Source organism: Heterodontus francisci, chromosome 6 (genome assembly GCF_036365525.1).
Source record: "Heterodontus francisci isolate sHetFra1 chromosome 6, sHetFra1.hap1, whole genome shotgun sequence".
Lineage (NCBI taxonomy): Eukaryota > Metazoa > Chordata > Chondrichthyes > Heterodontiformes > Heterodontidae > Heterodontus > Heterodontus francisci.
In genome coordinates, this window is record NC_090376.1 from 36,719,007 (window position 1) to 36,734,197 (window position 15,191).

Genomic DNA, 15,191 nt, shown 5'->3' on the forward strand with positions numbered 1-15,191 from the left:
TGTTACTGATGGCCCACAGTGCATCATGAATGCCCAGTTTTGAGCTGCTAGATCTGTTCTGTGACACTCTCCCATTTAGCATGGTGCTGGTGGACAGGCATTGGGGAGACAGGAGGTGAGTTACTCACTGCAGAATTCCCAGCCTCTGATCTGCTCTTGTAGCCACAGCATTTATGTGACTGGACCAATTCAGTTTCTGGTTAATGGTAACCCCCACGATGTTGGTAGTGAAGGACTCAGTGATGGTAATGCCATTGAACATCATGGGGAGATGGTTAGATTCTCTCGTTTGAAATGGTCATTGCCTGGCACTTGTGTGGCACGAAGGTGACTTGTCACTTATCAGCCCAAGCCTGGATGTTGTCCAGGTCATGCTGCATATGCACAAGGGCTGCTTCAATATCTGAGTCGTCGTGAATGGTGCTGAACATTGTGCAATCATCAGCGAACATCCCCACTTCAGACCTTATGATGGAGGGAAGGTCATTGATGAAGCTGCTGAAGATGGTTGAACCTAGGAAACTATCCCGAGGAACTCCTGCAGTAATGTCCTGGGACTGAGATGATTGACCTCCAACAACCACAACCATCTTCCTTTGTTCTAGGTATGACTCTAATCAGCAGAGAGTTTTCCCCCTGATTCCTATTGACTTCAGTTTTGCTAGGGCTCCTTGATGCTATACTCGGTCAAACGCTGCCTTGATGTCAAGGGCAGTCACTCTCACCTCACTTCTGGAGTTCAACTCTTTTGTCCATGTTTAGACCAAGGCTGTAATGAGGTCAGGAGCTGAGTGGCCCTGGCAGAACTCAAACTGAGCAGGTTATTGCTGAGCAAGTGCCGCTTGATAGTACTGTCAACGTCCCTTTCCATCACTTTGCTGATGATCAAGAGTAGACGGATAGGGCAGTATTTGGCTGGGTTGGATTTGTCCTGCTTTTTGTGCACAGGACATACCTGGGCAACTTTCCACATTGCCAGGTAGATGCCAGTGCTGTAGCTGTACTGGAACAGCTTGACTAGGGGTATGGCTCTATTAAATGAATAACTAAATATGTGTAGTAATGTCTCTGCTATCTCTTCCCTAGATTCATTTTAACATGCGTGGATGTTAACCATCTGGACCAGGACCTTAATCCTCTTTGAATTTTCTTAGTTTATTCAATACATCCCTTTTTTATATTTTAAATGCACTTATCTCATTACTCAGGTCATCATTTAATGTCATGTCTACCTGTTCTATATTCCTGGTAAATACTGAAGCAAAATAATTATTTAATATTTCTGCCATCTCTCTATCGTTACCTATCTCTTAATGGTCCTATTCCCATCCCTGCCTTCCTTTTTATCGATGTGCCTGTAAAATATTTTACTATTTTGTCTGCTGTTCCTTGATAATTTAATTTCATAGTTCCTTTCTGACCCTCTTTTTTTTTTGCTTCCTATTCTCTCTTATCATGCACTCCTCTGTTGTCTTAATATATGTCTCTTTCCTAATGTTCCCGTATGTCTTTATGCATCCTTGGAGTCTCACTAGTATTTAGTTTGTTCTTTCCTTTTAGTGGAATATTTTTGCTGCACTCTGTTGAAAACTGCTTTAAATGTTTCCCATTGTTCCACTTTTTTTTTGCCAATATTGTTGCCCATTTTATTTTATCAAATTCTATCCTCAGTCCCTCAAAAACAGCTTTTCTCCAATCTATTCTTCCCTTTTGGATTAGAAAGGAGTCCTGTACATATTGTAAGAACTCCATTCCCTTAACCTTTTTACCTACCTCTTCTGTCTAATTAATATTGGACAGGAGAAAAAGCATGAGGATAACATTCACAAAGAAACATTTTACTGCTTCGAACTCTCTAGTATGACAGTATTTAAAATACTTCCATGTCTTAAACAACTGATTTTGCTGCATTTTTTCTATAAATCATCATTCTCAGGCTGTTATTGAAAGGAAACAGCTTGCCATTATGCAGGCTCTCTCAATTCGGAAACTTTGGAATGATATCGAAACTGAACTAACCACACCAGCTTAACAATGTTATATGATCTGCTAATAGAGTAAAAACACCTATAAGCAAGGTCAGTAATCTCCAGCACTGCACCAGTATTACTCTTTCCCTATTTCCTTTCAACTTAGCATTTTAAAATGTAAAATGTACAAGATACATGTATGAACTATAAGCTCTAAAGCATCTAACAACTACAATATCACTAACTAAAACTCACCAGAACACCCATTTGTATCTACCCACAAATATATGATATATATATTTCCTGATATCTCAGCAATTCAGACCAATTTATAACTATGTCTGGTGGAAAGTCAGGCACTGTATCCCCTGTACTACTGAGTTTTATATTTCATAGCATCTGAAAATGGAAACAAAGAATGATTTCAGATTCACGTGGTCATGAGGTTTTTGTTTGGACTATTTTTTTGGATATTTAAACCATCTAATCAAGCAACCAGATTTTGAAAGATTTGCTGCCTGGTTTAAACAAAATTTAACATTTATTGCATACGTCGTGCAAATAGTAAATTTTGCACAGTATATTTTAAATTAATTAACCACAATTATACAGTATTATAAAACTCACTAATCCCATTTTAACTATAACTTTCTGGTCAAATACATCACTTTAAAAATGGAATAATGAAACAACAAAAAAACAGAATGCTTAAAATACTAACCTGTACTTGTTGGTGAGTTTATTTCCTGCCGAATATTGCGACTTATCTGGCTTCCAGATCTTGCAATTTCACGTTGTGGTTCCAGTATGTCTCTGTACTTTGATACCATGAGTACAGAGATAAAGTATACGACAGCCAAAGCCAAAAACTGAGCCTGTTTACTGTCATCCTATAAAGAAAAATTGTCAATGAGTCGCAATTCAAATGGGAGAGGATTTAAAGCAACAAGGCAGGAAGGCAGAGCAAAAAACAATTTTACAATAAGTGGCTTAGGGTCAAGTAGAGTGGTTTTACAGAAGTTAAACAAGATGATAAATTAAAGAGGCAAGGGAACCAATAGCAGGAAAATAGAGAAGGTGGAAGCAATTAACCCAACAAGTTGTTCATAGACCAATGCTGGAATCCGAAGCATAAATCCAAAACATGATAGTAATTATGGAGACCTAACAGCAGATTGGACAAGATTGGGAATTAAATCACATCAGGAGATAGGATTTTAGCAAGTTAAGAAAATAGGAAAGGAGGTGGGTGACAGTATTAACCAAATTACACACCACCATGGCAGGAGAAAGAAGAGATCTTCATGACTGCAGGTGGTATCACTGTAGATAATGTTAAGCAATGATAAGGCTGAAATGCTGCTGGGAGTACTTTATAGGTCTCTTGACTGTTATGACTTAGCATGATTAGGAAGGCCAGTAAATCAAAAATCTAGTAATAATCAGAGATTTTAACCTGCATAAGGACTTGGAAAGAAATAGCAGAATAATAGGGTAAGGAATAGATTTAATGAATGCATTCAGGAGAGTTTCACAAGGCAGCATGTTTTCAAACAAACAAGGGGATGGGTGATAATTGATCTAGCTGTGTAACATCAGTTATTTGATAGTTAGTTATTTGATAAGAAGAGAGCATCTTGAAAATAACAAAGAACAAAGAACAGTACAGCACAGAAACAGGCCATTCGGCCCTCCAAGCCTGCGCCGATCTTGATGCCTGCCTAAACTAAAACCTTCTGCACTTCCGGGGTCCGTATCCCTCTATTCCCATCCTATTCATGTATTTGTCAAAATGCCTCTTAAACGTCTCTATGGTACCTGCTTCCACCACCTCCCCCGGCAACAAGTTCCAGGCACACACCACCCTCGGTATAAAGAACTTGCCTCGCACATCCCCTCTAAACTTTGCCCCTCTCACCTTAAACCTATGTCCCCTAGTAACTGACTCTTCCACCCTGGGAAAAAGCTTCTGACTATCCACTCTGTCCATGCCGCTTATAACTTTGTAAACCTCTATCATGTCGCTCCTCCACCTCCGTCGTTCCAGTGAAAACAATCTGAGTTTTTCCAACCTCTCCTCATAGCTAATGCCCTCCAGACCAGGCAACATCCTGGTAAACCTCTTCTGTACCCTCTCCAAAGCCTCCACGTCCTTCTGGTAGTGTGGCGACCAGAATTGCACACAATATTCTAAGTGTGGCCTAACTAAAGCTCTGTACAGCTGCAGCATGACTTGCCTATTTTTATACTCTATGCCCCGACTGATGAAGGCTTCTTGACTACCTTATCCACCTGCGTTGCCACTTTCAGTGACCTGTGGACCTGTACGCCCAGATCTCTCTGCCTGTCAATACTCCTAAGGGTTCTGCCATTTACTGCATACTTCCCACCTGCATTAGACCTTCCAAAATGCATCACCTCACATTTGTCCGAATTAAACTCCATCTGCCATTTCTCCGCCCAAGTCTCCAACCGATCTATATCCTGCTGTATCCTCTGACAATCCTCATCACTGTCCGCAACTCCACCAACCTTTGCGTCGTCCACAAACTTACTAATCAGACCAGCTACATTTTCCTCCAAATCATTTATATATACTACAAACAGCAAAGGTCCCAGCACTGATCCCTGCGGAACACCACTGGTCACATCCCTCCATTCAGAAAAGCACCCTTCCACTACTACCCTCTGTCTTCTATGACCGAGCCAGTTCTGTATCCATCTTGCCAGCTCCCCTCTGATCCCATGTGACTTCACCTTTTGTATCAGTCTGCCATGAGGGACCTTGTCAAAGGCTTGTCAAAAATAGTGGCCTTAATACATTTGAATTCACCATCAGACTTGGAGAACAACTAACTCACCAAAACTCAACTCAACAAAACTGACTTTTGAAAGTTGAGGAATCTTTTGATTGGAAAGGGAACAAGCAAAAATAAAATCGAGACATCAAGAGTGCATCCACAAAACAAGTATGTATTGCTGAAAGGCAAAAGGGGTATGTTGAGGATAATGTATTCATGGTCTACAAGTGTTGTTTGTAGTAATAAACAAACCAATAAGACTTATGTAAGGGAAAAGAACAATGGAAAAAGTGAAAATTTAAAAATTAGAAAAAGTACAAAAGGAGACAGAAAATAAGGAGAGCAAAGAAATATTATGCAAAAAGTTCTGAATAATATTAAAGGTAACAGCAAAGGCTTCAATAAGTACATCAAGTAATGAGAGCGATAAAGGAGGAAATGCCCATTAAAAATATATTTAGGCATGGAAATAGGTGATAAGAACATGCTGGAATGGCTAAACCAATATTTTGCTTCAATCTTCACAGTAAAGGAGTAACAGTATGATATTAAGGTTGTGGGAACACGAGAAATTAGTGAAACAGATAAACTGACTGGGATGAATACAAACCAGAAAAATTGTAATCGATAAAATAGTGATATTGAAGCCAAACAAATATCTGGGCTCTCACTAAAAGAAATAGACGAAGAAATTGGGGACACATTAGTTCCACCCTTCTAAAGTTCACTGGATTCATGGATAGTGTCAGAGGATTCATATTCAGAAAATGAAGTGATTTATACTGTTATTCAGAAAATGAAGAAGTGACAAACTAAGTAACTTCAGGCAGTGAATTTAACATCCGTAAAGAGAAAACAGATTGAATTTATCATTGGAGACAGAATATGGAGCATTTAGAAAAGTGTACACTGATTGGGGAGATGGATCATGATTTTCTGAAAAGCTAATGGAATGCGAGACTTCATCATAAAAGCTGCAGAATGGAAAAGAAAGGAACCATTATTATAAATTCGTACAATGCTAATTGGACCTCATTTAAAATATTATTCACTTCTGGACACATCATTTCAGGAAAAATATACTGGCCTTCAAGAAAGTCCAGTTCAGCAAGATGATGGCTAGGATTAAGGAATGTTTAAAGATGTTTAAAATAAAAGGAATTAACCAGGTGGATACGAAATGATACTTCTTCTAATGGAAAATGAAAGAAAAAATAAATTCTTTAATAGAAGAATGCAGAACAAGAGGGCATTTTCTTAGAATTTGAGCTAAGCAAAGTCACCAAAAACCTCTTCACACAAAAGATGAAAATGTGGAACACACTCCTCTAAAGGCATTATGTAAGAACAATGGAAGTGTTCAAAAGATATACAGGTACTTACTTGTGAAGTAAGAGTATTAAGGAACATGGAGAAAAAGCCAAGGCTTTAGGATCAAGAAGATAGAGCTGCCTAACAAAATGTGGAGCAGATTGAATGGGTAAAATGACTTAGCCCTAGTTCCATGTCCTTAAATATAATTCAATTATTAGATTTAATGATGGTTTTATATGATAGTAGCAAAGCATAATTATAAGGTTTTGAACAGCAACTTGCATTTATATGGTGCTTTTAACATAGAAAAGTGCCCCAGGTACTTCATTTAGGTGTAATCAGATAAAACAGATGCCAAGTTAAAGGAGGTGTTATTAGGGGCTGTGACTAAAAGCTCTATCCAAAGAGATAGATTTTAAAATGGGAGGGGAAGATGGAGGGGGAGATGGGTTCAGAGAAATAATTCCAGAGGGTACAACCTAGACAGATGAAGGCCAATGATTGTTGGGTGATCGGAAGGTCAGGTACACAAGTTCTGAGATGGAGGTGGTTATTGGGCTATAGGAAGTTCCAGGGATATGAAGGGACACGGCTATAAATGGGATTTAAACATAAGGATAAGTATTTGAAGTTGCAGATCATTGAGCACAGGGGTAATGAGTGAATGGTACAAGGTGCAGGATAGTATAAAAGCATCATCAGTATTTGGATGAGCTGAAGTTTATGCAGGCTGAAGGATGGGAGACCAGCACTGGAATAGTCAAATCTCGAGGTAACGTAATGTAGGAAACACGGCAGCCAATTTGCGCACAGCAAACACCCACAACCAGCAATTTGAAGATCATCTCGTTTTGTGATAATAGAAAAATACTACAGATGCTGGAAATCTGAAATAAAAACAGAAAATGCTGAAAATATTGGGGCAGCACAGTGGCGCAGTGGTTAGCACCGCAGCCTCACAGCTCCAGGGACCCGGGTTCAATTCTGGGTACTGCCTGTGCGGAGTTTGCAAGTTCTCCCTGTGACCGCATGGGTTTTCGCCGGGTGCTCCGGTTTCCTCGCACAGCCAAAAGACTTGCAGGTGATAGGTAAATTGGCTGTTGTAAATTGCCCCTAGTGTAGGTAGGTGGTAGGGAATATAGGATTACTGTAGGGTTAGTATAAATGGGTGGTTGTTGGTCGGCACAGACTCGGTGGGCCGAAGGGCCTGTTTCAGTGCTGTATCTCTAAATAAATAAAAAATAAATAAAATAAACGTCTGGCAGCATCTGTGGAGAGAGAAACAGAGTTATCGTTTCAGGTTGATGAACTTTACTATTGAATCTGCTTCCATCACCCTTTCAGGCAGTGCATTACAGATCATAAATCACTGTGCAAAAAAATGTTTCCCCATGCTGCCTGCAATTCCTTCGTCAATCACCTTAAATCTGTGATTATCTTTGGTAACCTCTGGCTACCAAACCTCCTGTCACTGGAAACAGTTTCTCCTTATTTACTCCATCAAAACCCTTCATGATTTTGAACACCCATGAAATCTAAAACGTTAATTCTATTTCCTTCTCCACAGATGCTGTCAGACTTGCTGAGTATTTCCAGTACTTTCTGTTTTTATATCGGTTTTTGAAATGTTGATTGACAGATAAATATTGGCCAGGATAACTCCCTTGCTCTTCTTCAAAATAGTGCCACGGGATCCTGTACATTCACCTGAGAAAGCAGATTGGTCCTTGGTTTAACGTCTCATCTGAAAGACAGCACCCCCAACAGTGCAGCACTCCTTCAGTACTGCACTGGAGTGACAACCTAGATTTTTGTGCTCAGGCCCTGGAGGGGCACTTGAACCCAGAACCTTGTGATTCAGAGGCAAGAATGCTACCAACTAAGCCACGGCTAATACCATTTAGAGTGTAGGGGGAGAGAGAGACAAATTTGAACACTGAGCAGGAATTCAGAGGAGACATTGGGAAAGTGACTGAAGTTAAAGAGGTAGCTTTGGAGGAGGTTTTTGAAGGTGGGGAGAGATGAAACATGGCAGAAGGGTTTTGAAAGAGAATTCAAGATAGCAGGACGTTGAGGGCTCTGCAACTGATTATGGAGTGGAATGGAGTAGAATGGAGGTGCACAGTTGTCCGGATTCAGAAGAGAAAAGTATGAAAGTTGGGACGTAGAGCTTAAGCAGGTAGGAGGAGGAGGATTGGATGAGGCAGCAGAGGAGTTTCTAAATATGCACAAGAATTTTGAAATCAGTGCTCTGGAGATGAGGAACCAATGAGGTGTGAGAACAGGAGCGAATAGTGGATATTAGCATTTGATAACTAATCTCATAATTTGAAAAATTTCACATTTCATTTCAAAAACAATTCAATAAGAAGCAAAGTTTCAACGCTTTTTGCAAAAAATGGCCTACTATAGGATTTAATCCACAAGAAACTTGAGATTTACTATTTATATATTTATACAAATCATGAACATAAATATTAATCATACTGAAATAAAATATTAGCTGTAGTTTTAAAATTTTCCATATCCAGTTTTCTCCTTTCACATGAAAGCAACTTTCACAGATACCACTAGGAGGAGCTATTTTATTTTAAAAATCATGTTTTGCGTCTGAAAAGCAAAAATATACAAGCTTGCTTTCTTAAAAGTAAAAGATTGATCAGAAATGCTGGAATGCAAAATAAAAATAGAAATTATATGTAGCAAATATCGTTGATTAGAATCCCCTAAGTACTGCAGAGAAATAGTTTAAATACTGGATTCTGAACAGAGCACCATCACTCAATATACACTGCAATATACAGATATGAGATCACACCTAGATGAAGTAAGTTGGCATAGTAAATGTTTTAGCAACTGAACATAATCGTTGCCTTGAGGAACCACAAACTTTTAGAAGTTTAATTCAGCTGAAATATGTATTTTCACTACTGGAAGCTACAACTTTCTGTTCTAAGGCAAATTTTCCCCATTGCTACCATTTTACAGAAAAATACTGAAATGTAGGTAAAATGTTGCCAAAAAATAAGCTTGTTAAATATAACAGATTCTTTCATTGTTCTTTCCTTTAAGATTCTAACATTTTATTCATTTATAATTTCAAGATAAAACTGCAGTAACTACAGAACTCTGAGGTGCAAACTATTGTTTCTGTTTTTGCATTCCTTGTATTAACAACCTAACGGCAAATCCAATGACCACAACAGAGTAACTTAAATAAAATAATTACCACATCACGAAAGACAACAGCTCGTAAACGGTTAATGTCCACATCTTGCAGTAATCTGTCAGGATCCTTAATTGGAGAAAGGGTACCAATGACATTTTCAACTCCAGTCTGAAAAGAAAATGAACACCCTATTAAAATAAAATTGACTCAAAATATTTTCTAATTTCTATAGATGACACTAGCAAAGTATTTTTGCAAGACAGCTACTTGTGCAAACCCTCACTAGCGCCAAGCATGGCTCATAAAATTGGGGTTAAAATGTTGTAGCCCCATTTCTGATATCGTGTTTAATGGGAGTGGATTCTCATAAAATCACCCTTAGAATCTAAAAAGACAAAACCGTGCACTTGAAAAATGCAAGGTAAAAAAAAATTAGTAATGATCTAAAATTGCATGTGCGTGTGAACATTCACTTTAGCTATACAATAGCTGAAGCTAACCAGAATTATGGACTTCACTTGCACCAAAGATATGTACATTTCCTCAACCTAATACACAAAAAGGCAAATTATCTATGCTCATTCAAACATGAGATGAGATTTCTTGAAATATGTTTATATAGAATTTTACCTTTCAAAAGAGAACAGAACCATTTACTAGTCATGAAAAAACAGTAAATGGTTTCCACATTCTAACAGTACTGCACCAGTGGTAGTACTTTGCATCTCCAGCACAGCCCTTCTTTCCCCCTTCCAGTACTTCTCTCCCCATTCCTTCATTCTGCTTTCCTTCTCTGTGGCACCTTCCCTTCATTGACCCTTTCTCCAGTCTTCACTTCCTCCCCTCCTTTTCTCGCCCCTTTTGTTCCTCCTGTCACCTCACCCCTCACTCCCTCTCCCCTTCCCACCACTCTGTGGTCAAATTTGCCTCTGGAACGCCCTCCAATTGAGGCCAAAACCTTTCCCACCAGCCCCGCTATCTCATGGAGGCCAAAATAGTCCACTGGCATCCAAGGGCAAACTAGGCTGTAGACACCACCACTGAGTCCTATTTCTCCCCCTCCATTTGCCTATTCCTTTGCTTTACTCCGCCCCCTCCCTCTCTCTTCCCCTCTCCTCAAAATACAAGCCCCCGCCTTCTCCAGTCTCCTATTCCATCCCAACCCACTCCATCACCATTCCTCCCCACTTCTCTCTCCTCCCTTCCCCCATATTCCTCCTGCTCCCCACTTCTCTCGTCCTCTGTTCCCTCGCCTCCTCCATTCCCTCCTCTTCACCCTTCTTCTCTATTTTCTCCCTCCTCCTGAAAAATGCCCTGCATCTTAACTCCCTGTGTGAAATACTACAAGAAATGTCTAATTGCTTTAATAAAAGTACTTACCTAAACAGCTTCAAAGAAGCTAATTTAAAAATTCGAAGTTACTTGAAATAACAACAAGGCGTCATTTTGGTTGGAGCAATATGGATTGCAGTATGTGGACTTTGTGATTCTGCATGATGATCTGAGCTCTTAGGAGATTATGTTTAATGCTAGGTAATGCTCCAACAATAGAAAGGATGCCATAGGATGAATCACGGCAGGCCATTCCTGTGCAAACTCAAGCGTTGTACTGACAGATTCTTGGAAACCAGTAGCCTATTTGTCCCCACACCACCATGAAAATGCTGCATATTTTGGGGAGACTTGAAGTGACGGAATGTAAGAATTTAGGAATGGAATGCAAACAACTTCTTCAAAATGTGACAATATGAAAGACAGGAAATTTGTAGTTAGTGGCTCAAATATTTGACAAATGTGCATGGCAATTGCATATGCAACAACAACGTGGATTTCAACATAATTAAACGTCCTAAGTTGCTTCACAGGAGCATTATCAAACAATGTTTAACAGCAGCCAAGTAGATATTTGCGCAGATAACCAAAAGCTTGGACAAAGAGGTAGCTTTTAAGGAGAGTCTTAAAGCAGGAGAGAAAGGTATAGAGGCGGAGAGGTTTAGGATCAAATTCCAGAGCTTAAGGCCGAGTCAGTTGAAGCCACAGTTGCCAATGATAGAGTATTTCCTTGAAACATAATGTGCAAGTAAATTGTTTAGCAATTGTGATTTGCCATTAGATATATAAAAAATTGTTTGTGTTAGCATTTATTAAGTATTTCAACTTGAATACTCAGACAGCTGGATGACAAAGCAGTTGGACTGCAGGTAAGCACGAGTGATGTCTCCCACAAAAGGTAGCTTTTGTCTTGCCTGAGTTGGTAAAATAAATAAGCATTCAAGTTGATCAGCTTCTCTCTTTTTTAACTGATAATGTGCCAGTACATAAGTACATACAGACGTGTGTACTGATTATTTATTCCTAATTTTTCCTTTGTTTTTCAGTGTATTGATGGGAATTTGATGACCAACTAGAAATTGGTCTCATTCTGACTGCATCTTCACTTGCATTTTTTGGGTCCTTTTCTCAGTGTCCTCAGCAGAATAACACTCCAGCCATTTGTTGTAATGCTAATTATTGACTCAAAAACAAGCTCTCAGAAATGCCCACATTAATGACTGGTGAGTCTCTGTCTACTGTGCCTAAAGAAAATTCATATATATTATATGGGTATAAATTCATCTAGGTGACTTCAATCGAAAGCCAGCGGGGTGTAAAACAGGTTGCTTATTCACTATCATTTTTTTTCTACGTTCAATTTTATTCCCTAAAGTCTATTGGTTTAAAAATGAGGAGCGAGTACAAATACAGTGAGAAGCTGAAATTTGACAAAATCATGCAGCATGGTGACAAAGGACATGGTAGTCCTAACGTGCTGCATCATACAGTAACAGATTTGCAGTCAACAATATTCCACACATTGAGTTCTCAATATTTGTTGTGCTTTTATGAGCAAGTGTCCATTGGTGACAAGCCACTTTGACAGCAATAAGAAAAACTGGAGAATAACCCTCTCCTCCTGGCTTCCCCTATATGAGGCTCATTGATCTGTTCTGAGCAGCGTTGAAGAAAGCCTTGGAGATCACCTGCTCACCCTCTTGCCTGAGGATAATTTCTCTGAGACTCAAAAAATTAAAATAGTCCTCGCTAGCTGCTTACATATTGTCTAAGAGAAAATACACTTAATTTTCGAGTATAACAGTGATCGGTTGTTTGCCTCACTTTCCCCAAGCCACTGCTGTGATGCCACTGGAAGGGGGTTAGAGACTGCATTCATTTCCAAAATACCAGAGTGGCTCCACTCATTTCAATGAGGACCATCACTTTTCCCTGGGTTAGGACCTAATCTGAAGCAATGGAGAGAATTTTATGGAGGCAACAGGGGTCTCGGTCATTGGCTGGACAGCCAGCTAAAGACCCGCGTTGCCTCCTCTGGGGAAGGCCTGCTGAATTATGAGCCAATCAGACAATTAATAGGACAGTGGTTGACCTTCCACTGGATCAGAGCCCCGGTGGCAGGAAGTCCTATAGGCCGAGAGCTGTCGGCCAATCAGAGGCTGGCAGTTCTTTTGCTCAGCAGTGCCACCAGGGATGCGGTGGCTGCTGCCAGAATGACACCCACGATCATGGAGCGACCCAGGCCGGAGGTAAGTGATAGCGGGAGGGGTTTCGTGGGGTGGGTCGTAGTAGGCTTGGCAACAAGGGCAGCGGGTGGCTGTCAGCGGGCCACCCCCCACCCCTTCCTGATGCCGGGTCCCTCAATCAGGCACTGAGTTTTGAACAAGGGACGTCCCCGTGGGAGACCACGAGCACCCCACACATTTGCATGTTGTGCTCCCCATGTGGCATCAGCCCGCCTGCAGCTGGGTTAATACCAGCGGCGACGGGACGAGGCCCTTAATTGGGCATTAATTGCCCCTTAAGGGCCTCAATTGGTGGCAGGGAAGGAAGACCGTCCATGGACCTTCCCGCAACAGACTTAATCAGGGTGGAGACAGGATGGTAGCAGGAGCCCCACCCACCATCTTCCCACCTGATTAAATGCCCTCCCTGCCACCAACCTCACCACGGTGGACAGCATGTACATGAATCACTCTCTTCTTCTCTTCTTTGGCTTCCTTGTCTCGAGAGACAATGGGCAAGTGCCTGGAGGTGGTCAGTGGTTTGTGGAGCAGTACCTGGAGTGGCTATAAAGGCCAATTCTAGAGTGCCAGACTCTTCCAAGGCGCTGCAGATAAAATTGGTTGCCGGGGCTCTTATACAGTTGGCTCTCTCCTTGCACTTCTGTCTTTTTTCTCGCCACCTGCTAAGTCTCTTCGACTCGCCACTCTTTAGCCCTACCTTTATGGCTGTCCGCCAGCTCTGGCGATCACTGGCAACTGACTTGTGGTCAGTGTTGCAGGACTGCATGTCGTGTTTGCAGACGTCTTTAAAGCAGAGACATGGATGGCCGGTGGGTCTGATACCAGTGACGCGCTCGCTGTACAATGTGTCCTTTGGGATCCTGCCATCTTCCATGCGGCTCACATTCCCAAGCATCTCAATGGCTGCTGACTCAGTAGGGTGTATATGCTGGAGATGTTGGCCGCCTCGAGGACTTTTGCGTTGGAGATATGGTCCTACCACCAGATGTCACGGATTCTACGGAGGCAGCGATGATGGAATGATTTGAGACGTTGCTCTTGGCTGTCATACATTGCCCAGGCCTCACTGCCGTACATCAAGGTACTGAGGACACAGGCTTGAAACACTCGGACTTTTGTGTTCCGTATCAGTGCGCCATTTTCTGACACCCTCTAGGCGAGTCTGGACATAGCAACGGACGCCTTTCCCGTGTGCTTGTTGATTGCTGCATCGAGAGACAGGTTACTGGTGATAGTTGAGCCGAGGTAAGTGAATTCTTGAACCACTTCCAAAGCGTGGTCACCGATATTGATGGATGGAGCATTTCTGACGTCCTGTCCCATGATGTTTGTTTTCTTGAGGCTGATGGTTAGGCCAATTTCGTTGCAGGCAGCTGCAATCCTGTCGATGAGTCTCTGCAGACACTCTTCTGTGTGGGATGTTACTGCAGCATCGTCAGCAAAGAGCAGTTCCCTAATGAGGACTTTCCGTACTTTGGACTTTGCTCTTAGACGGGCAAGGTTGAACAACCTGGAGGAAAATTCCTTCTTCAGAAGACTTGGACGCATGTGAAAGCAGCAGGGAGAAGAAAATCCCAAAAAGTGTGGGTGCGAGAACACAGCCCTGTTTCACGCCACTCAGGATAGGAAAGGAGTCTGATGAGGCACCCCTATGCTGAATTGAGCCTTTCATATTGTCATGGAATGAGGTGATGATACTTAGTAACTTTGGTGGACATCCGATCTTTGCCAGTAATCTGAAGAGACCACGTCTGCTGACGAGGTCAAAGGCTTTGTTGAGATCTATGAAAGCAATGTAGAGGGGCATCTGTTGTTCACGGCATTTCTCCTGTAGTTGGCAAAGGGAGAACAGCATGTCAATCGTGGATCTCTCTGCTTGAAAGCTGCACTGTGCCTCGGGGTCACTCTCTATTGGCTGAATATGTATAGCTTTCTACATTACAGTATTTATGAAATACTCAAATATAAAATACAGTGGTGAGAAATACTTGCTTGTTTGCAGCCCATTGATTATAGGCATTGATATGCTAACAGTTTGCCACTGAGCAGTTAGATGTGTATTCTCTTCTATGAATCCTGAAGATGAAAGAACAGGCAGCCTGCGCCTTCTGTACTGCTTTGTGGACAATCAGGGTAGCATTAACAGGAACAGAAATAGTTACCTTCCCACCCCATTGAACACAGAGTGATATATGATGTCAGTTTATCTAGTGTTAAGCAAAACAATATGCAAAATTGGAAGACGGGGAAGAAATTAAAAAGTGTACAGAAATTATTGATCAGCTACTCACATTTTTAATTTCAATTTAAATGAAATGATGGAATCTGTAGGCCACAATTGAGCTTTTGTGATGCCATA

At 41.2% G+C, this 15,191-nt stretch overlaps 1 protein-coding gene across 6 annotated transcripts in view; it reads right to left on the reverse strand.

Annotated features, from left to right (window-relative positions):
* Nucleotides 1–15,191, reverse strand: part of nbeaa (neurobeachin a) — a 988,762-nt gene that overhangs the window by 642,582 nt on the left and 330,989 nt on the right. For all 6 annotated transcript variants that reach the window (XM_068033481.1, XM_068033479.1, XM_068033480.1 and 3 more), the window contains 2 exons: nucleotides 9,315–9,422; nucleotides 2,692–2,860 (listed from right to left, as the gene is read on the reverse strand). In XM_068033481.1, coding sequence (XP_067889582.1) covers nucleotides 2,692–2,860; nucleotides 9,315–9,422 — 277 coding nt within the window. The remainder of the gene's footprint in view (nucleotides 1–2,691; nucleotides 2,861–9,314; nucleotides 9,423–15,191) is intronic.